The sequence below is a fragment of the Cataglyphis hispanica genome, chromosome 3 (genome assembly GCF_021464435.1).
Source record: "Cataglyphis hispanica isolate Lineage 1 chromosome 3, ULB_Chis1_1.0, whole genome shotgun sequence".
Lineage (NCBI taxonomy): Eukaryota > Metazoa > Arthropoda > Insecta > Hymenoptera > Formicidae > Cataglyphis > Cataglyphis hispanica.
In genome coordinates, this window is record NC_065956.1 from 1,529,874 (window position 1) to 1,553,067 (window position 23,194).

The 23,194-nt window shown below is 42.7% G+C and overlaps 1 protein-coding gene across 21 annotated transcripts in view; it reads left to right on the plus strand.

Moving 5' to 3' along the window:
* Positions 1 to 23,194, plus strand: part of LOC126859373 (ephrin type-B receptor 1-B) — a 92,188-nt gene that overhangs the window by 20,839 nt on the left and 48,155 nt on the right. For all 21 annotated transcript variants that reach the window (XR_007688804.1, XM_050610615.1, XM_050610617.1 and 18 more), the window contains exon 2: positions 11,438 to 12,118. Coding sequence is in view for 20 of the 21 variants with exons in the window: in XM_050610615.1 (XP_050466572.1) it covers positions 11,989 to 12,118 (130 nt within the window). In the remaining variant the exon portion in view is untranslated. The remainder of the gene's footprint in view (positions 1 to 11,437; positions 12,119 to 23,194) is intronic.

A 23,194-nucleotide genomic window follows, 5' to 3' on the forward strand; every position in this document is an offset into this window, starting at 1 on the left:
ACCCCCCACTTTATCCCCTTTTCTTTTGCCTTCCCTTTTCTTTTATCGCTCACCGACACAGCGGGTAACCGATAGTTCGATCATATATTGCATACGATCAATTCAACAGGGAACCGAGAGAAAAGGGGACCCGCTGCATATGAGTAAATGTAAAAAAAATGAGGTCGCGAAGAGGGGAGGGTCATAGCAATACGATAATAACTGAACCACACGGAAAAATAACAATTATTTTAGTTACAAATACTCTAATACGATTTATTTTCTTAATCTATTAAACTTCATTATATATGACATATCATACACATTATTGTTATCTATTTCAATTTTAAATAAAGCAAAACACATGTTTCGAAATCACAGTTTTTCATATATGAATTTTAAAAACAATTTTATACTTTTTGCTTTAACGCCGGATTAAGTCAAGGAAAACCATCGGGAAAGCAAATTGTGAGTAACAAGTTGATCGGATACATGTGGAAAGAAAAAAAAAATTTGTCGCCCAAGGGACCAGTTTCTCGAATCCCCAAAACTCACCCTTCGTGTCATCAAAGATTTTCGATGGAGGGATTAAACGTGACACGAGTACGACATCGCAAACTCGCGTCAGTTTTGGTATCGCGCGCGTGAGAGACTTGAATAAAGTCTATGCCCGTCACGACCCAATAATCGCGGCCGTCATCAGTCGTCGGAAGAGAAGTGTAGCGCGGGTATCAGCTGTTGCTTCTCCTCTCTCTGGCTTCTGCCCGGCTGACTTTTCTCGCTCGTCTCGCCGCGCGCATGCCGCGGCCCTTCAGGGTCATTAAGAATCCATTAAGAGTTTTCCAAACTCGGGAAACTAAATATAAACTAGGCGGCCGCGAACGTAGCAGGTGGCGTCTTAAGCGACCCTTGTACAAAAAGATACAGAGCGATGGAAAAACTTGGACGAGACGAGGATAGAAAACGTGTTCATTCTTTCTTTAAGGACAGCCCCTTTGCGTTGATGGAAGGATTGTAAAATATTAGGCGCATAGATATCTAATTTCTCTCTTTTTCTTTTTCCAAGTTCATCCGTCAGCTGATATTTTCTTTGAAATCATTATCGCGAAGGCGTTTCGAATAGGCGATAATTCATTTAGTAACTAGACTAATATATTCTTTCAATAGATGCTAATCAATATTCATGCAGTTAATTATACGATTACACAGTATCGCTTAGATACAATCAGCCTCACTTCTTCAGACGTATAAAATAAATAATTGTTTGGTGGAAACAATAGATTCGCGGTAACAGAGAATATGGATCGTATAGAAAATAATGCTTGACGTCACAAGATTTAAATTTCGATTACATAAAAAATCGCGTGACACGGAACGCATCGTGTACTTGGAGCTGCTTGCAATGTACCGTGGTCATAATATCTTTCGCAGGAGTCGACGAGTGAAAGTTCGTTTCCATCATCTCTCGATCGACGAGCGATCCTACTCGGAATGAAGTTTTATCTCGTCGTCGGGTGAAAGTTTTCCTAGAGACACCGTACGGCGAATTTAATTGAAAACTGTCCGGAAGATACCGCGCCGAGAGATACACCACCGCGAGATACGTTTTACGGATCGCGTTATATCTAAAAATACACACGTTCCTTTCTCATTCACGGCAAATTAATCATCTATTCACGCGCGTCGTGCCTTTGTCCTTGGGCGATTAAATCCAGGCGATATTCTCACAATCTCCTCGACCGGCAGATATCTTGCCGTTGCGCGATTTCGACATGTACGCTGTCTATAGGAATGTGTGTGTGTGTGTGTGTCTCACGAAGACAACCCGTCGGACACCGGAGCTGGATAACATTCCTTTGGCATTTTTCACCGATTCCTTTTTGCACCGGTCCCCTTTTTTCGTCATCGTTGGCCCTGCACGCTCTTTGCGGCGTTCTGATTGTACCGGTAATCGAGGTCGTTAATCACTGTTATTTGTCGCGCGGCGACGCCGGAAGCGCCTCGGTACCGGCGAGGTCGCGGTTAACGAGAAAAATAGACATCGCATTTACAGAGAGCAGAATGTCGGCGAACGCGAGTGTGCCAGCATCGGCACGAAATCGGAGACGAAATTGAGAAAAGACGAAGGAAAATTTACTCGCCGCCAATTTCCTCTGGGACGTCGTTGACCGTTTCTATTTCCGTTTCTTAACAGAGATACGAATCTCTAATGCTTAACCGAGTCGCTTATAGTTTCCTATCGTACGCATAAAAGAGAGTAAGAATTCACTACCGATCGATGAAAAAAATTTTATATCTTTTCCTCTCTTCTTACAATTTTTTATATAATCTGTCAATATTAATTAAAAGTTCTGAAATGTACAGATTTTATGGCTAATTAAAAAGTACCCAGCGATCAATATAACGATTTAACAATTTTAATATTAATAAAGATTTCGCGTACATCTTTATCATTAAATAACGTCACTTAATATGTCATCAAATATCTAACGAGAATATATTAATTCATTAATTCTATATTTAAATTTCTACATTTATTCTATATAATATGCGAAATATAAAGTTTCTCTCTTTAATCTATTTTAACCTATTTTATTTTATACAGCATACTCGATATATGGAGATCTGTTGGAGGTTATATATGTTTTTATATTAAAGTATCCCCATAAACTGGTATGGTAAGAGGACACTGTCGCACTATAGCCTACAATGGTGGGCGAATCTCGCCGGGGTCATTACGATCGAGTGCATGTCTAACGAACGGTTACTCGTTAATGGAACTATTCCCCCATTGAGGATCATCCGTGGCAGCGCGTGTGGGGTTGCGAACGGAAACCCCATGCTGCCTTCGTTTCCTCTGGGACGAGCTCTCGACGTCAGCCTGGGTGTCTGGAACCCCTCTCTGATTCCCGAATCCCTCTCTCTCTTCCTCGATCGCATCGCACAAATGTTGTTCCCGATCCCGTTGGTGTCTCGCCGCTTAATTAGAAAAAATAAACCAACACTGGTTGTTTTTCGCCCGCGACTTGTTTACGGATTCGAAGTAACGTTTCGACTCGATGACGTTGGCGAAAACAACTACACTAATATCCGTCGTGATATTACGATTTGACTGTCCTTTATATCTTTTAGTTGCGATGTACATTTTGGACAAAATAGAATTACGAGTTTAGATAGAATTGTTGACATTGGTTTAAATGTTTATTCGTTTTTAAAATGCATTAAAAGGAGTTTACAGAAATTATATTGCAGATACATGTTACGGAATTATATAAAGAATAAATGTACAATTGCGTAATAAATAATAAGAATGTATAACCCTTTCCTTATCATATTTATTATGTAATTTTACATTTATTGTTGAGGTAATTTTACATATTTTGTACAGTAGAAAACAGAACTTACCTCGACTAGCAATTCGATGATATATTTGACATTTTTATTTTAGTTGTTACGTTTATTTTTATTATACATACATAATAACAACAAGATTAGCAACAGCTATGATAAAAATCATAGTGAATATTTTTATTTTTCTATTATCCGGACTGCAATATAGATTTACAATTTTTGTACATAGAAAATTTTTTATGTAAAGTAAAATATCTGTTACAAACACCCCTCTGCGTGATTTCCACCGAAATGTTGTAAAAGAGGATAACGTAATACAATCTTGTAGTTTCTATTTTTGCGGAATAAACAATTTGCTTTATTAAATACAGGGGATACCTGCTTTATTTGTTACGATATTAAAAAAGTAAACTGGAATTTGGTCGGAAAGACGGTCCCAATAGGCTCTCGAAGGGCGTACAAATCCCGGGTGAGAATACAAGCGAAACCACAGTCGTAACCAATGGTGCGTCTTAGGATGGGGAAAGTAAACGAAGACGAGATGCGAATGAAAATATTTCTCGCAGGAGCGTGAGGTCGTATACGCACCAGAGATAGGAGGGTGAAGTATCTGCTCGGTCAGTTAGGAGAAACATCCCGAGAGAAGCCTCGAGGGACCGCGAGGGGGAAAAACAGGGCGTTCGGGGACCCTCCATATGTCACAGGACGATGCGAACCCTGATGTCGGGACATGGTCCGATCTGCGCAAAAATGCGGGGAGAATTGTGGGAGTAGTATGAGAGATTCGGGCGGCAGATGAGGGGAGGCGGACGGAGGGAGAGGAAAGAAGGAAAAAAAACTCCGGATAAGCCGGAAGTTGTACGCTACGAATTGCGCGCTAGAGAGATAGTTTTTTTTTTTACGTGGCAAACATTCTTTTCTCCTTTCTTTCTTCCTTCCTTTCCTTCATTGCTCGATAGATCATCCGGGATGCGGGAAAACGAGGAGAACGAAGCGGAACAGCAAATTGTGTCGCCTTCGAGAAGGAAGCGATAATTTATAGGATTCGCGTATAACTCTCGCGTCGTAGCCTCGACTAGACAGAACGAGGGGAGGAGAGAGAGGCCTAATAATGCCCCGAGGGTACAAAACAGAGATGTAGTCCTTTGAGGAATAATTTTATTCCGAGGGAGAGAACTTGAATCTCCCTCTCTCTCTCTCTCTCTCTCTTTTTTAGTGACGCGACTGACAAAAGCGTTTTAGCCCATGAGAAGCTTCAAACTTTTCAGTCGAGAACTTCGTCTTCCGCGCCTGTTATTTATTGGATAAAGTAAGTACGCGTCGTTTCGCCGACAACGATGACGGCGGAAGATACGAGGTCTCCCTCCTTCAACCCCCGCTGTCGCTTGTAGTCAGATATAATTTAACTTGGGGTATTAATGTCCCTAATTATTAAAAAGTAGCAAACGCGATGAGAGACCGTGTCTCGATTTCTCGGAAAGCTTTTTTAAACACGCTGAGAATTAGTTAAAATTGGATGCGCGCGGAAAGGAAAAATAAAATAAAAGGAACAAATTTTTCTTTCACCCCATCCACATGTCATAGCTATCTGCCTATTTCTGTCAAGTATACATCATAGTTATCTGCCCGGTTGATAATGTATCCAGAAATCTCTTTTACTCGTAAAAAAAGAAACACGGTCTGTGTAATGTCTCGCGGGAATGATGAACTATACCTCGCGCGCCGAGCTAGCGCATAAAACTAAATATAGCGGAAAGAGACAATCCAACAGTGTTGCGTAGGAAGAGGGAAGATGAACGGAGAGGAGAGAGATACCCCAACAAAGGGGCAGTGCGAGTACTAGATGGAAAGAGAGAGAGAGAGAGAGAAGAAACGAAAGCCATATGGCCCTAGACATAGTGCGTGCCCACGAAAGAAGCAACGGAAGAAGCGCGCCGGCAACGAACAACGACGCTCGGAGCTTTCGTTCGAGCCCTCGTGAAATATAGAACTGTTGGGGCCCCTTGAGTAAAATTATGAGGCACGCGAGAGAGCGAGCGGCCTCATGAGAGCCCATTGCCCGAAAAGACTCGCGAGTATATCATCGTGCACACGCACTCGCGCGTCGATACGGAGATAGGCGCGTGTGCGCGCCTCGAAGGATCCCGTTTTCATGCGCGCGCACGAAGGCGCGTGTATCATTTCACGATACTTAACGCAATCCGGAGACGCGTAGCCGCGACGAGGAGCTTATCGTCGAGATTAGAGACATATAAATTACGACGAGCGTAAGCACCACCCTGTCGTTATCCGCGTGCGTATGTTCTCCTTCCTCCTTCATTTCTAACGAAGGCAGGGAGAGGAGTAGGAAGAGGATTCCATCCGTCGTGCGAGGGGCTCGAGAAAAGCCGAGGAGACCGCTAATGGTCGAACTATTTTGACGTATGCGAACAACGTACAGAACGTTTGTCACGACACGTCAGGGATAAACGGAGGCACGTGGATTAGGTTATCACCTGGCGGCAATCCCCGATTCTGTCCTCCTGTCGTTTCTTCGAAAATCTCTCGTTCTTTCTCTCTCTCTCTCTCTCTCTCTCTCTCTCTCTCCTTCTCTCCATTTTCCTTTATACCTCGATTTTCCCCTCTGGTGGAAACGCGATAAAGATTCGCTCGACTCCGTTGAAGCGCAGATTCTTTACCGTGAGTAGAAAAGGAATGGAGGTCAGGATCGCGTGACTGATCACTGATGAACTCCGCGGAGGCCATTAGCTTTATCATCGGCTGTCCAGATGCATGCTGGACGACGCACGATAAGAAAAACGTACTGCTTTTTCTTCGTTACTTTTAGTTCCGTCTGAACGACTCATATTTGTCTTTCTAAGTTTCACAATATATCGCTCGGGAATGGCGTTCTTTGGTTTCGTATCACGTTCACACACATATATATCAAATAAAGATGAGACAATGAGCTTTTCTTTAATTTTCAGGGTATTGAAATTCTTCTCTCTTGCGTTCCTTTTTAAGAAAAGTTTTTCATTATTTATTATATATATATATTTAGTCTTTTATTATTCTTTTCACATTTTGATTTCTCGTAAATTGATGTTGAGAGATATCGATGTGTGTTGCAAGGAAGCGAATAGCTTCCTTCTAAGTTGGTAACGAGAAAGCATAAAAACGTATGTAATGAGGAATGCCAATGCTGATTATAGCGGAATGCTAATGAATGGGGCGAGTCTTATTTCTTATATTTCAGGCGCTCGCGTAAACGTCAGTTTCCTTTACGCGGATGGTTCGTTTAGATAATCTCTCCGACCCTCAATCACGAAAGCTATTTATGGTTCATGCGAATCTTCAGCACGCACGCGCTTACCATCGTCGCGCGTACCATCTTTGTATTTAAATCACTTCAACGCGGACAGCTTTTGCGCTTCGCAGTCATAACGAACAGAACCGGATGTTTTGTCTATTAAACGAATGCATTATCGCGCGCGTGAGGGATCAAAAATTTTTCCGATAATATATCAGTGTTCGAAGAAATCTGATTGCATCTCCTGACGAGGATCGCATCGAGCACAATGGATTCTCGATTGCACGACGGCGATATGACGGCGCGCGCCTTCAAGTTGCACGAAATCTTCATTAAACATGGACGAAAGAATCGATATACGTTGCGTCTTTCGATCGGATCTCGGTCTTGCTCGATGCAGCCTTACGGGAGCTCGCACGGCTCACTTTCACCTGGCACAAACGACCAATTGCGAAATTCTCGCGGTTTTATATATCGACAGTGTGGATTTGTTCGCGATTGCAAATCTAATCACGCTATATTCACCGCGATTTACGCGAGTATTTAATTCATACGATACGATTGCCGATTGTGTATGAATTAAGCAATAATACAATTATAATACAATTGACAAAATTACGCTATATACATAGCAATACATTGCATAGAAACAATTAAATCTTATTTTATTTCTTTAATTTAATTGCATACATGTATCTAAAGCGCGATGTAATAATTTTAAAACAAAAAAAAAGGAAAATAATTAATTTACATACGATATAATTTACAAACAGCATTTTTCACATCATGTTATGAAATTAAATGGCAGAAAAATAACAGTGATGATGAGTGTTGAAAGAAAATCTTCCCTCTTCTATTTTTATTCTCATCAGCGTAAACGCGGGATCCTGAAATCGAGAAGATAGACACAAGCGGCCTGAGTTAGAGAAACGAAAATAAATAATGGAGCTAATCAAACTAAACAAACGAGAGAGACTCAAAGAAAGATATAAAAGAAAAGGAGACGACGTAATAAGGTTTCAAAGTGTTGTTTGAAAATTCTTATCGCTACAAACACATCGCAATAAAAAATCTCGGATTAGAAGATTATGGATAGAAGATTCAAAAAAATAGACCTGATCACGCGATGGCCGCCTTAATGACGATGTTCTCTCATTTATCAAGAATGGAAGTTGTCTCGCTTCTTGCGTCTATCCGTCACTCGTTAACCGGACGATCATTACTATCGTAAAAGATGAGACAGAGAAAGAGTGTAAAACAAGGAAGATCGGATAGAGACGCAGTTTCGGAAAAATAATAGCGCTCGGATCGCCTCGAGAGTGGCAATCGTTCGAGGTATAATAATTTCGAGGAACCTTTTCTTTTCTTCTGCACCCGTCGCAGGTTTCCTCCGCTCTTCGTTCATGCTTGCGCTGCTTCTTCTCCCGAGTCTTTTCTTTGTTACGTTTACGAGCCTCTTCGGATCCACGGATGCCGTTCATCCCGCCCGCGTGTCTCCTCGTCCTCTTCTTCCTCCTCCTCTCTCTCTCTCTCTCTCTCTCTCTCTCTCTCTCTCTCTCCGTCCGCACGCGGCATGCCGGTGAAATAAATCCGTGTATTCCGGAGGGTCTTAAATTCAACCGGAAATAGAATTTGTCCCGGGGCGGTCATGGGAGCCAGCACGAGGAAAGTCTGACGAAACGCTGGAAACAAGAAGAACCGAACGAAAGCGAGAGCCCGCCCGAGTAGCGGTGAAGAACAAGAAGAGGAAAAAGGAGATGAGCGAGAAACTTGCACGTGGCTCGTGCGAAATTATTGCGATGCTTTTTTTTAGACGAAAAAAATGTTAGATAAAAGATAAAAATTTATATGTTTCGTAAGAAAAATGAAAACGAACTTTAACTTATATTCCGGTAATTGAAATTTAGATTGTTTGGACATATCGATTATCATATTTACGACATGGAGCGTTCACGAGACTCGAATGTTTTATTATTTACTTTTTGTACGCGTAAAGATTACTGATAAAAATTAAAAAAAAAAATTCCTATACTAAAATGTTATGTCTTATATTTACTGTGGATTAAAAGAGCCGTTATCGGCCGCATAGAACACGTCCTAAGATCAATCACCATAAATTGAACGACGAGCTTCCGTTATGTGCGTGATTGGATATTTTTTATCTTCATGTACAGCGTGACAATCAAACTGTCATCCATCATGTTTCGGAGATGGAGAGTTACTTTCGGATAACAAACTTCTACGGGATAAGCCCCGTAAAAGAGAGCGCCAGGGAAACATCTTAATCTGGATAGAAACCTGGCTGCGCTGCTAAAAGTTTTTCACAGAGTTGTGCGGGGGGGAGTAGTCGAAGGATTTGCGGCGGATGGATGGAAGCGCGAGAGCGCCGCGACGTCACGAGAGCCGGGAGGGGGAGGGGAAAAAAGCTTTTCACCTTGAAAGGAGGCAAGTGCACTCGAAGATATCCCCGAAAGCCAAAGGGAGGCATTGTACACGGTATATGTATCAGAGGCGCGCGCGCGCGCTCTCTTTCTCTCGGTTGCGCTCCCTCCCCCCTTCCCCCCCCCCTCCCTGTGATGGGTGAGTATCGCGGCTTGACGCGAAACTCGTTGGAAGAGACGCGGCATCGCACAGAGGCAGGGCTTAAAATTTTCACGAGCCACTCGAGAGTCGGGAGGCTTCCTCCGCCTCCCGAAATCTGCAATTTGGCGTACCTACCTGCCTGGGTGGCGGATACGCGGAAAGAGGTCTGGCCCGGAAGAGAACGCGAGGCAAAGAGGAGAGAGAGAGAGAAAGATGAAGAAAGTGAGATGCAAGAGGCCTTTGCTCGTTGAAGAAGGTGGCCAACCACCTACAGAGTGGACGACCTGCTAGCGGGAGAAATGATCCTCGTCGTGTTTACGTCTGCTTTTCGAAGAAAGTAAAAAGTACCGGGGATTGGGGAAGGGAAAAAAAATGGAAAATAGAGGCTCTTCTCAAAGATACTCTAGATACCCGCCTACCAGGTAGTCATCCTTCTTTTTCTTCTTCTCCATTACTACTTCAGTTTCCCCCCCCCCTCTCTCTCTCTCTCTCTCTTTCTCTGTCTGTCTCTCTCATGCTCTCACTTGAGACGAGCGAAGCTGTTTTCGGCAATTTTTTTAGCGGGTCTTATCAAAAAAGTGAAAAAGCAGAACAGATGAAAGAAAGTACTACGGATTTCTAACTCGTTCCGAAGAGGAAGTCGTTTTCAAGTGGGAAGGGATGAAACGGAAAGGACGATTGAGGAGGCCCGAAGGGGTGCACCAGAGGAGAAGGAGGACATCTTAAATTTTTGACGAGACCACTCGTCGGGCAACAGTAGAAAACGAATGGTACCACAAGCAGCGGTTGGTAGCCGAGCTAAGAGGCGCGCTACCTGGCGCGCCAAACCCGAGCTGAGCCGAGTCGCAACAGCGACGGTGGCGGCGTTTTACTGAAGTCTGCAATTTCGCGGATGCATCTTGGCTGACCTGGCTATAATCGGAGAGAAGGGGAAGAAGCGAGAGGAAGGTCTTTGCCCGCTTTAGAAGAACTTCTAAAGAGTGTCTACCGTCTCTCTTGCTCGTTCTGTTTTTTCTCTCTCTCTCTCTCTCTCTCTCTTCTACTCTCCTTTCGTCTCTTTCTTTTCTTCTTTCTTTCTCTCGCAGTTTCGTTCTCTGACACTCTTGCTCTTTTCCACCTCTTTGCATTTCGGCACTTTAGAATTTCGTTTCTACTTAGATCCTCGCGCCTTCTCGCACTCGGGTCCTTCTGTCTTTCCTCTCTTATATCTTGTTCCTCTCGTTTCATCGAAGAATGGTGAGACGCCGGCCAGACCTTAAAGCCTACCAGAGCGAGAGCAAAAGGCAGAATGTGCCGAAAAGGGATACTTTATTCTCTCCTTCTCTCTCTCCCTGCCGTGTTGCGTTCTCGACGAGCACGAGAGGAACAGAAGTCGAAGATGGTGGAGGTGCGAAGGAGACGGATAAACGCATGGTATTGATCCTAAAAACCCCTTACCCTCCATGCCGTCGCACCTTATCCCCCCGACACCCTACCACTATCGTGATGAACCCTAAAGTTTTGTGTTCCGAGTTTTCGTCTTTTCCTATTTTTTTTTCTTTTCACCATTCTCGCATCCTATTGTATTGCTACTACTATTTTCTTTTTCACACGCACGGTAATTGACCGTTGGATGAGTAACAAATTCCGGAACCCTTCGCCAATATAATACAAGCCGACCACCTTGAACTCGAGATATGTCGTTTGCAGATTTTACTTTCCTTCTTTCATATATGACATATATTTTTTTCACCATTGTCAAACCTGAATCAGATACTAAAGAGTAACATTTTTAAAGGAACAACGTGTATATAAAAAGGACGTCTCGTAATTTTGTTTTTATATTAATTCTTAGCAATTTATTTTTCTTTAAATAATTATTTATGCATATTTTTATAATTATTTATTATTGTAAATTAACATTAAATTCTATATTTAACAGAAATAGTAATGAAAACTTATTATAAATAATGTTAGTTTATTTAAAAAAAAATAAATAAATAAATAAATATTAATCAACAAACATCGTATAATTAAAATATCTTTTTAATAGGAAAATAATATCGTGTCTTTACGAGAAATTAGAAGAATGGAAAAAACTAATGAATGTAATTCTGCCTTTTCATTCATGCAAGCGAGAAACATGTTGCTTGTATATGTATATCGAAATTTTGTAGAAATAAAGTAATAAATAGTGTAATAATACAACAAAACAAATGAGATTTTAATTAATACGATAATTTTTATTTGTTTCAGATTCAGCAGCCAATAAAACTGTTCTTCATTTATCAGTGATAGACACTTGGATCCACATCGAAGAGTCGAACTTGCAAAGTGAAATCCAAAAGTCTACTATATCACCATGTAAAGTAAACGGAAAGAATTAATTTTCATTCGCCATAATAAAAAAAAAAAAACCACATGTTATGGATGAAACGAGACGACGTGTAATTGCGTGTTTAACTCAGTGATACTAGTTATTGCGTGCATCTCGACTTATAACATTGTTATTTATCCGAAATCAAGAAGCATCATTAACAAGAAAAGCGGCAGCCGCGGAACGATAAGCTGGAGCATAAGCGAGCGAGGAAAGCTGTGGCCGGTGAAGAAGGAGGAGGTGGTGGTGGGTGACAAAGAGGGTGCAGGAATTGAACGGTGGCGACTGGTGGTGACGGGCAAGACGAGGACGCGAGGCTTCGAGGAGGCATGAGGAGGCGAGAGTGACGACACTGCATCCTCGCGCTGATCGTGAGAGGAGGACCGGCGGCCGTCCATTGCGGCAGTGTGGGGCCCACACGGCGATAAGAATGGCCCCCTTCAATATGGCGGGCGTAGCAGGCCTCCTAGCCACCTGCGCCGCCGTTGCTGCTTCCGCTGCCCACCTTCTGCCGTTGCTGCTGCTGCTAATCTGCCCGCGAGGGACCCAGGCGGATCAAGGTAAGCGCTCGTCCGTTCAGTTCCCTACCTTCTCTTACCTTACTTTCTGCTTGTCTACGTACTTACGTAGGGCTAATCAAGCCGAAATGATAGTCTATGCGGAGACACCTCGGGTCGCGATACATCGCGATCAATTGCCACTTTTGGATGTATACTTATTGTTAGCCAGATGTATATCGGGTTAGATAGGATCGAAGTGCTTATCATCGTCACGTGATTGACCGATTTATTGAGAAAATGGAGTTTTTCGATAATCGTTTATCACGAATGACTTAATTATCTTCGCTTCCGACTGTTTTTATTCTACAAAAATTAAAATATTTTCAGCTTTCATTAATTGTCGCAATACAAGATATTTCCAATTACGCGAAAAAAAACAACTTTTTTTCGGAACGTATGATAGTAACGCGATATTACTGCGAAAATAAATGTTACGAATAGTAATTTGCAATAGTAATATACGCAATATCTCTTTTCTCCTGATCCAAGACATTGGTACGGTTCTTCTTTCGACTAACGGAGAAGCGGACATAAGGGACACGTTAGTTCGCATCAAGTCGACGTTTCCTGACGCTCCGGTCGTAATTTCGCGGCACGGAGCGGCGGTCGCGTGATTTATTGCGCAGAGATGCTGAATACGAAGGAAAGAGAAAGAGAGAGAGAGAGAGAGAGAGAGAGAGAACGACCAAATTGCCACGACACTAATTACGTACGCACCGCTATATACTCACACGAATATCCTAGCGGCCGATCACATGGCGGCTATGAGTTTCTCGTCTACTTTAACTCACATTAGGCTATTATTTTATATAATCCGTCCTCTTTTTTCTCGTGAAACAAAAGCGACTCTCCAACTCTTATTCAGCATTTCTTCTAATATTGTATCTGATTAATACAGCACGGTTCTTTATACGTGGCTTTAATACGGATTATAAAAGAGCTATCATTATAAATTAGCAAAATATTTTACTCGGTAATTTTTTCCAGTCTAAAATACCTCGGACACATTTTACTTAAATGTAGTCGAAAGGCCAGATATATGTATATTGACGGGATGAAATTTCAGATCCATTTAACTACGCGCTTTGTCTCTTGTCCATCCTTAATCGCGATATAATTTCTCGTCGCATCGAGATTCAACGCACTTTTAATTTTCTTTTTTCTTCCCTCATTTGTTTTTCTTTTTTTTTTTTCTTTTTTTTTCTTACAAGCGTCGAGTCAGTATCTCGAGGCGATGGATGTTGTTTGCTCGGATAAAGAATTCTTCTGTGCGCACTGCCCTCGTCCCGATCGTTGCGAACGTGATTTAACGGAGCCAAGATTGGCCTTCCAGTCCCATTATGCGTTTCTGAAGATCATCCACACAGGCTACCCGGAACGTTTTCCATATTTTAACCGAAAAAAATCCTGGCGCCTCGGGCATCTCGATGGCTCGCCCTCTCCGCGGGCCCTCTTATTCCTCCCTTTCGTAGAGGGGAATAACGATAATTTCGTAATGCGGACCAATCTTCCGAATTGCGAGATCGTCCGAGGTGCTGGTAGTTAGCGTTCGGGGATTAAAAGGGGATCATTTCGTCGCGCTTTTGGGGACGGTCGGCGCGCCGGCTGCGTAGAGACGTAGAGACGCCTCCATGAATTCCGCCAGCAAGCTCGCGGCATCTTTTTTTATACGACGCGATTTTCATGAAAAATTAAGAAAGGACAAAAAAAAAGGACGACTAGGATCCTTATATTTTGGGGGAAAAATTCTATTAATGCAGAAAATGCATGTAGTAAAGCTTTAATTTCTACACACATTAATTTTTCTTTACTAAATATCTATTATATACTTTTGATCTCGTGGAAAAAAAGAAAACATAATTTGTAATACATGAAGTATATAATTTGATAAATCATTATGTGATAAATTATTATATTTTACAAAATACATATAAGTGTATGTATATATATATATATATATATATATATATATATATATATTTTCTAGCATATAGAATTATCTGCACTATATACTTAATACATAATCGATTAGATAATAATCAAGACTAACCCACGTGTTCCTTGCTCCTGGCGAATTTCGGGACTGACTCGGTTTCGAGATCTCCGGGTTACATCCTGCGATTGCGGCCACCGCGGAGTACCCGCGGCAAGTTTCTCCGGCGGCCCCTCGAGAGTTCTTCTTCCTCTCCCCCCCTCCACCCCTTCCTCCTCCCCCCTCCTCGATACGTAACGCGTTTAATGGAACTTGCCAAGGATCCGTTCCCAGTGGACCGTGTCTGCCGATGGAGGCGGCTAACTTTGTTTCCCTCGACTCGCACGAAACGCGAGCTGCTCGTTATCCTTGTCCTCGCGATCTTTTTGCGAAGCTCGTTTCTATTCCTCGCCCTCTGCCGCCGCCCCCCCCCCTCTCCCCCTCACCCTGCTTCTCTTCTTCCCCTGCTTCTCTCCCCCCTTACCTTTCTGTCGTCGCTGCTGTTGCCGCTAACATCTGCGAACTTTATCCTTCGATCGCACTCGTGATCTCGAAGATGCGCGTCCATTACTTTAGTTCGCGAACTTTAAAATTTACAGGTACAAGCACCGTCGGAGCGTACGGTCGCTACGAGTGAGCTTGGGCAAAATACCGGGAGTTAAAATTCTTCATCGGCGCGTGACGTCTCGCGAAATCGAATTCTTAAACTTACCATGACGGAATCATGGATGGTACACACGTCCGACCGATCTCTTCTCTCGATACGACTCATCGATCTAGAGGCAGCATTTTTTTATCTTTTTTGTACAAAAGAAGAATTCTTATCTTGTATGAAAAATATTGACAGTTACTTATAAAATGAATATAAGATAAATGCATGTAAAATACATTTATTTTCTTAACATTATAAATATGATTTTTATCGATTTACATTTTTTCAAATGATCACAGGGATAAAAATATTCACCTTGGACATTTTTTAAATTCATTAAAGTAAAGGAAAAAAAAAATTGATCTATCATACATAGTTTAGCTCACGTTCTCTCGATCGCGAATGAACTCTTTCGAGAATTTTAAATGAATCGAATCTTGTGTAATGTGGCGGTCGAGATTCAATTACTTTCTCGAAGTAAGGCCCATGAACATTCGCTACCACCGTCCACTCGTGCTCCGAACTCATTTACCGTTCAGAAGCGAGTCCATCGTTTTGCTCTCCGACGATGCGATCGCACAGAGAGAGAGAGAGAGAGGGAAAGAAAGAGACCCCACCCAAGGCTCGAAACTTCCTTTCATTCGATTCCATTGTACGTTAACAGACATTAGCCGGGAACCAACGCGAAATCAGAAATGGGCGAACGAATCGGAATTGCGATAGCGCAGATGAGAAGAAGTCCCGTCGCTCCTATAATTGCGTCCCTCGCTAACTTTTTCGTTGATCCGTTTACCGTAAACGCATTAATCGATACCGCTCACTCGATGCGCAGCTGTCTTCGGGTGGCCCGAGACGTTGATTAAATTTTAGCTAATCCCGCTGTACGAGCGATCCTTCGTCCTGTCTCTCATCGCGTCACGTGCGCGCGTGCGCGAGAGAGAAAGCGAGTTTTCGAAGCTCTCGAAAGCGTCTCTAGCGTCTCTTAACGGGAGCGAGTTTTATTGGTCGTCTTGGGTAGAGCAACAAGGAAGCCGAGGAAGAAATTAGCGATTCCCCGATGCGGGAGCGACATCAGGATATCGGGAGCGAGTAGCCGGGAAACGGGTCTCGCGAGAAGCAGTGCTCTCTTGCCGAGCAAACTCGATTGCCTCCGCGAAAAGGCAGAAAGACTCGTTCAAGCTGTACGCTCGTGGTCGTGCGAGAGAGCCCAGCTCGTCGCTTTTATTCCTTCCTCCTTCGGCTCCTTGTCTCTTCCTTTCTCTCTCTCTCTCTCTCTCTCTCTCTCTTTCACTCCAGCTGCTGCCCACCTTCTCTCTTCCTCTCTCGTTTCTTCCTTTCTCTCTCAGGACACGGTGAGTAAGAGACGCGGCAACGCCGCAGGAATGCCCCCGGCCAACCCTCCCCTCCTCCCACCGTGTGCATACCTGTACAACCTACTACTCTGATCCCGGGCTCCGACTGTACGCGAAGGAAAGCTGGCAGCATCCTATCGGTCCGACAAGGACGGAGTAGGACTTGTCCTCTATCGTCTGAGAAATGAAGGGGGAAGCGGTGAGAGAAAGACAGAGACCGAGAGAGGGAAGGGCTACGCGCCTCGCTCTCCTCATGCGTTTACGCGAAGATTGGGCTTATGGCCTAGGTATGCTTCTTCATACGCGAGGAAAAGATCGCACGAATGTAGGCTGCTCTCATTGATCGAATCCGCTAGAACGTTGTGGCGTTGCGATTGAAATAAAAGAGAGAGAGAGAGAGAAGGAGAGTGAGAGAAAAAGAAATTCGCGGGGGTACTTCTCCAGATGCATCGCGGCGAAAATGCATCTATCGTAAAATTGATGGTCTTCCGACTCGAGTACTATGCGCTCTTCTTGTCCATTATGCAACACGGGGGGAGATACGCGTTATCTTGTATTTAGTATCACTAAAGATATCAAGGAACGTTCTCGCCGTAAATAAAAATGTTAAAGGATCCCGTTTAAGGTGTTCGAAGAGACTGGGAGATTCGTGACAGCGAGAAATTTACGCGAGTCCACTTGTTCGATTTCGGCATCAATTAAGAATGAGAATGACATTCGGCGAATTAATACATTCGAGTTATCGGGCGTATTATCGGCAACCTGTCAACATCTCGATTCGACGTTTAACTTATATATCTTTGGAAGATGTTAACTCTATCGATACCGACGGACGGGACGGATTCTGGTTATTACACCGCTGGTCGATCTTTCAAATCGGGTTCTGGCGCGCCGAAAAAACTTCATATTTTTAACTCGACGTTGTCGTGCATCCTCCCCTCACCCCGCGGAATATCAATGCGATTTAAATATTCAATATCATCGGCGACGTGCAATATCTGCCCAAGCTGTGGCACGAGTCACAAAGGGTCGCTTCGGTATAATCTGCCAGAATAAAAATCAGTATTTTTTTTTTATCCCGAAGCTTTTTGTTTTGTCGGATGATTGGACGAAAATGCGCCTCTCAGTCGTCTATTTCTCTCTCTCTCTCTCTCTCTCTCTCTTTAATGCCATTCTTATTTCTATAAATAGCAGACTGAGTTTTTCGCAGCGGAATTCCACTGAAAAGAAACCGTCATCGGCGGTCTCTTTGTCGCGTGCGTTTTCTCTTCGTAGATTTTCCGTTGAACGTCGACGGCGAAACGCGATCACGAGCCGCGGAAGACAAATAAACTTGTCAAACTCGGGGCGAGGTGGGAAAAACGCGAGAGAAAGACGGGATCATATCTCGGAACATATATCTGTGTATGTGTGTAAACGCTTTGGGCGTGTGCGTAACCCGGCGCAAAAGGAGCATTGCGCGAGACGAAACGCGATATGCACGCACCGGGTACACGAGTGAGCATAAATTTTAATCGTCGAGAAAAATCTCGCGGAGAGTGAGGCGGAGAGTGAGAGGAAAGAAGAGAGAAGGACGTCGGTCAAGAAGAGGAGGAGACAAGAGCATAGAGATATATAGAGGAGTTAGGCATGCCGTTCAGTAAAACGCCTCGAATAGCGGGGCCCGAAGTACGCCAATGACGAACGACTCGTGTTAGCCCCGTGTTACGTGTTTCCCCATTTCAGTCAGGTATTCAGACCGGTATAATTTCTGTGAGTTCGTGGCTGTAGGCCACGAATGTCAAAACTCGCTCCTCTTGCATAATGTGTCATAAACATTCAGTTTGTTTATAATTGATTGCTAAATGCATTGCCAATTTTTCTGTTTACGATAATGCTTTATTAGAAATTTATAAATATATTAATTATATTGCAAACGAACAACGAGTTTCATGTTAAAAGACTTTTAAAGTTATAAAATTCAAGTAAGCAATTAATAAATATACTTTTATTTTGTTTACATCGTATATTTCATATATGTATGTGTTGCGAAATGTGCTATGCGTAAAATTTTAAGTCTAAATTTCTTTCTATATGGCGCAACATTTTACTTTTGCACGAGCAAAGTAATCCCATGGAGAATGATATTTTGAATAATTTTATTGCGAAACGAAAGGCAGATAGCAATTTCTTGGGCAGGGAAACAATATGTGGGGATGAAACGAGGCGAATTGCTTCTCGAAAGTGGCGTATATCGACGTGTACACCCGGCACTTTATATACGTATTCTCTCCCGGTTTTTACACCCCCGTGTGCGCCCGCCTAGCGTCTAGCTCTTTCGCGTCTTTTTCTTCTCTCCGCGCGTCTCCGTTCGGCGGGAACCTCCTCCTCTTCCTTCAACCCTCCATAAAGTCTCTCGAGGCGTCGCGACGAGGGCGTGAGCCGTCGGCCGGTTACATTTCCTAGCAGACCATTATTTCTCTCTTACACCTACGCGCGCGTGTGCCTAACACACGCGCAGACACACACACACACACACACACGAGTCTCGACGGTTGCACGTGCACACCGGGCGGGCTCCGCATTTTCTCCCTTTTTGCCCCCGCTACTACATTACCTTTTCCGAGCAGCAGGGAGTTAGGAGTGTCTCGCTGCATATTAATGAAAAAATTTGTGACTTCCCTCCGTCATCCAGCAACAGCGCAGCAGCAGCAGCACCTGCGAAAAAAGGAAGAATCGGAAAAAGAAACGAGAGATTTCTCACCGTTGTTGGATCTCTTCTATTTCCTCTTGCGGCCATGTCTATCTCTCTGCATCTTTTGCTTCTTTCGTGTACGACCCGCGCCGTTATAACAACACCGTAAATAAGACATTTCGTGATGTGTAAGGCCGACGTTTTTCGTCTCAAAGGCAATAATACTTGAGAATGAGCATGTACGACATATGTAATAAGACTTGTGGCTCCAGTCACTTAGTGTCACGATCTTAAATAATTTGAAATATTTTCCTAACAGACAAGTAGTGATATCTTTACAATGTAAGTCTCAACTTATGTCGCGACTTAGAGCATAGATGCTTCAAATGGTATTTTCTGTTCGGAAAAATTAATTTTCCAACGTTCTCGCGATAAAATTTAATTTGCGCAAGCAGTTGCGACGGATACATTAACGCGATATATAACTAAATAAGGTTCGGGTTCGACGAATAAGCGGAACAGCCGGATCAGGTACACACGAAGGTCTCACGTGTGTCGGAACGAGTTTGACGTCGCGTATTCATGCGGAACACGATCAGGTGTGCGCGTAAGTGCATTTCTAAGATAGCAGTTAGGAGGCGAGCCGTTGTTGCATTCACACGAGGCTCGCATCTAACGCGAAGGAAGCATTTAATGTCGCGATTAATGCTAGTACACGTTAGCGAACAATTTAATGCGGTTTCGAAATTTTAGCACACGGTCGTATTTTAAATTTGTTCTAATCCGATCATGAGTCTATCGAAGCGTTAAAACTTCAGCTGAAAATGGCTTTCTGAGAGCTTATTTCACGTCTAAAAACATTAAATCGATATTTTCTGTAAAATCGCAAATCTATATTATGCTACGGAATTCCGAAGCGTGACATTTATCGTCCCGTTTATTTATTTTCGAGCACGGTATTGCAAGGACTCTTTAGCCGCGCCGACGACGTCATCGGTTATCGGGTATCAGAATATCTTGGATGACCCGAGTTTTGGGCGCATTCTGACAAGATGGTTCGCCGTTTTCACGGATCACCGAGGTCACCATCGGACGGAACTCGACTGGTCGATTCGGGCGAGAAACGAAACGAGATAACTTATGCGCGTGGCTGACTCAGGTTCCTCGTTATTTTGGATCATGTCATAAAATCTCGGTCTTAACAACGCACGCGAGGATACAACCCCATCCTGTAGACTGGAATTGAAAGATTCCTGGAAACAGCGACCGAGAGAAAGAGAGAGAAAGAGAGTAAGAGAGAAAGATAGAGAAGCCGCAAATATTTCCTTCGACCGCGAGAGCGAACGCTTTGCTAATGAACCCTCTCATCGCCCTCATCGTGCTGATTAACGACTTCTCGAACAAACCGGCCGGTCTTAGCGCGCTGATCAATATCACGTTTTTTAGGAAATTATTTTTGTGTGAATGGCTGCGGCCGCAACTCTATCTAATATAATTATTTCTTCGAATTAGCGGTAGTTTTGTTCATTTAAATCTACCTCGTTATTTTAAGGCTGCTAATAAAATTCTCATGTCATTATCAAAATTTGCGGTATTTTGCCTGATTTGTCGCGCGAGATTTTTTATCACATGCAATAACATTCCGCAATTTTACAACTAAAAGTATATATTTAATTTCGTCTGTTTCTCATTCTCTCAAGTCTTCATGTTGAATTATTACGCGCGCAATAATATATTATTGGAATAATTTACATAAAACAACTTTTTATGGAATATCATATGATTAATCGAACGCATTTATAAAGGCGAGCTTTCGTCATCCGAATTCCAAAGATACGGTCTTCAACAAAGCGAATACTTTTATAATAGGTGTCATTATGTGGAAGAACAGTAATATAGGGGGTGAGGACAAAAAGGGATCAAAGGAAAAAAAAAAAAAAAAAGCGGAGAAAAATAATTGTAATCACTGTTGCTCATCCGTAAAAAGGAATATAATGAGCGAATCGTTAATAAAATAATTATAATATTGGGAGCCTGATAATAGATTCTCGGAACGCATTAACCTCACAGTCTCCTTCTCTCTCTTCCTCCTTCTTAAGATAAATCGTGCTCGTTGCGTGTATATATTAACCAAGAAAGAGATGCTTGCGCTTATGCACGCGTATAAGATCGTGGCATGTCGCGATCGAGCACCGAGTATATATATATATATATATATATATATATATATATATATATATATATATATTGTGGTGGCAGCTACAGGAACGTGTCTAATATTCTCGGTATGTGGAAATTATCGAGTCGTAGAAACTGCCGATTGGACAGGTGGCTGACAAATCGAGTTGAGGAAAATATACAGGTTGTGCCAGAGTGTTCGCACATTGCCTTTTACATGTTACTTTCCTTTCTGCCTTATATGTATATGTATATCCCATTTACATGCAGCTCAAGAATCGTTTCCTCGACATTGTTGATTATTATACCGGACACTATATATATATATATATATATATATATATATATATATATATATATATATATATAATTTGTGTATTTTGATCGCGTCTTGTTTGCATGGAGATTATTGGTATATGCGGGATTATTGACCCGTATAAATCTCCGATAAAGGCAGAGCGTCGCGACGCGGCGCCGGGCAGCGGCAATTTTCCGATGATTCTCGCTGATCGCTTCGGCGAATCGACCGCGATAGAAAAAAAAAAAAATAATAATAAAACGTATAGGAGAGACGGACGATGGCCCACCCGATTCTAACGAGATATTTATCCTCTTTTTGTCGGTCGCGCCGGCGAGATCGTGCCGGGCCAATTAAAAAGAATAACGAGAAATATAATCGGCCGAAGTCTCTCTCGGAGTCAGCTCTCTCTCTCTTTTTCTCTTTTATTCTCTCTCTCTCTCTCTCTCTCTCTCTCTCTCTTAAAACAGAAGACGATTTTTTAGCGGGTATTTGCACCGATTAATTTAATTATCGCGATCACAACATAAGGATCTATCTCCTTGTAGAGATTACGCGGTAATTTACATAGTGATGTGAAATTTCGACCGTTTGAGAAACCGGACCGAAGCGCGATGCAAACACGGAAGAGACTGAATCGACGAGAAGCGATCAAGATCGGCAAAATCGGACTGGAGCACGTTGTCAAGCGAATTTATTTTTCTCCCGTGACGACACGGACGCGCAAAAGGGAAAGACAAAAAGATCGGACGGAGATCATCGATCGGTTCGCTTTGTCTGACGATCGTTTGGGACGATTAATTTGATTATCGCGATCTGATAGCAATTTACATAGTAATACGCGGCTTAAGACCGTGAAAAAAAGAAAAAGATCGGCCAAGAGGCGAAGAAATGGCTCGGCGAATTGAGGCAAAACAAAGAGAGAGAGAGAGAGAGAGACGATGTCTCTCGTCACCCCTTACACACTCTCCTCGTTGTTTTAGATTAGAGAATTCGATTATCGCTGTCGCGTCTTGGATAGAAGGTTTCTATTCCAAAAAGCCTCACTCGGATGATTTACATGCTAATACAGAAACCGCTCTCTTTCCTCTCTCTCTCTCTCTCTCTCTCTCTCTCTCTGTTTCTCTTTTCCTCTCTCTTGCACGCACACAGGTAAAATAAATTAAAGCTTGTTTCACACCATGATGCTGCGCATCGTCGCTGCCGCGCATATCGTTCGCCGTTAATACCGCTGGGAAAATTTATGGACGATGAGGGTATGCGAGAAAGGGGAAGGATGATGGGTTTTATTTATTCAGATTCAGTCACACAAATCGCCATGCATGAAAACAAATAAATATATACACATTTCGGTGAATTGGCTCTATCCCAACACACGAATGATTGATATATCTTCGCTCCTGATTTTCTTTCTTTTTCATTTGGTGTTGGTCTCATTCACTTTTATATTTATTTGATATAAACCACATAGCTAATTTGCATCTAAAAAGCTTGCTTATAGAAAGCTATTCATTCAATATTGTCGCATTTTATAATCAACTTCTTCATTCCATTAACAATATGTATCTTTTGTATCTTGCATTTGAATACATTTCTCTCTAACTACTTTAATATGATAAGAAACTGTTTCTCTGTCACGAACGTCACTAGTATACAGCTTTAGATAGAGAATTCATCCTAAAGTGTTAATGTTAATAAATGCTTTTCTTTCTCTTCTCTCTTTTTTTTCTTATGCCAGAAGTGCTGAAAAAAAAAGAAAGCGATGATGAAGAAAGACGAACTTGAAGAGAGAGAAATCACTGGAAAAAGAGAAAGGAGGGTGAGTTGGGAAGAGCTGGGGGGGGCGGTCGACGGGAAACAAAAGAATGGAGGCCGCACTTGAAAAGCACAATTGAAATTCAAGATCCATATGCAAAGGGCGCCGCTGGCAGGAATGGAAGAGGAAGTTGG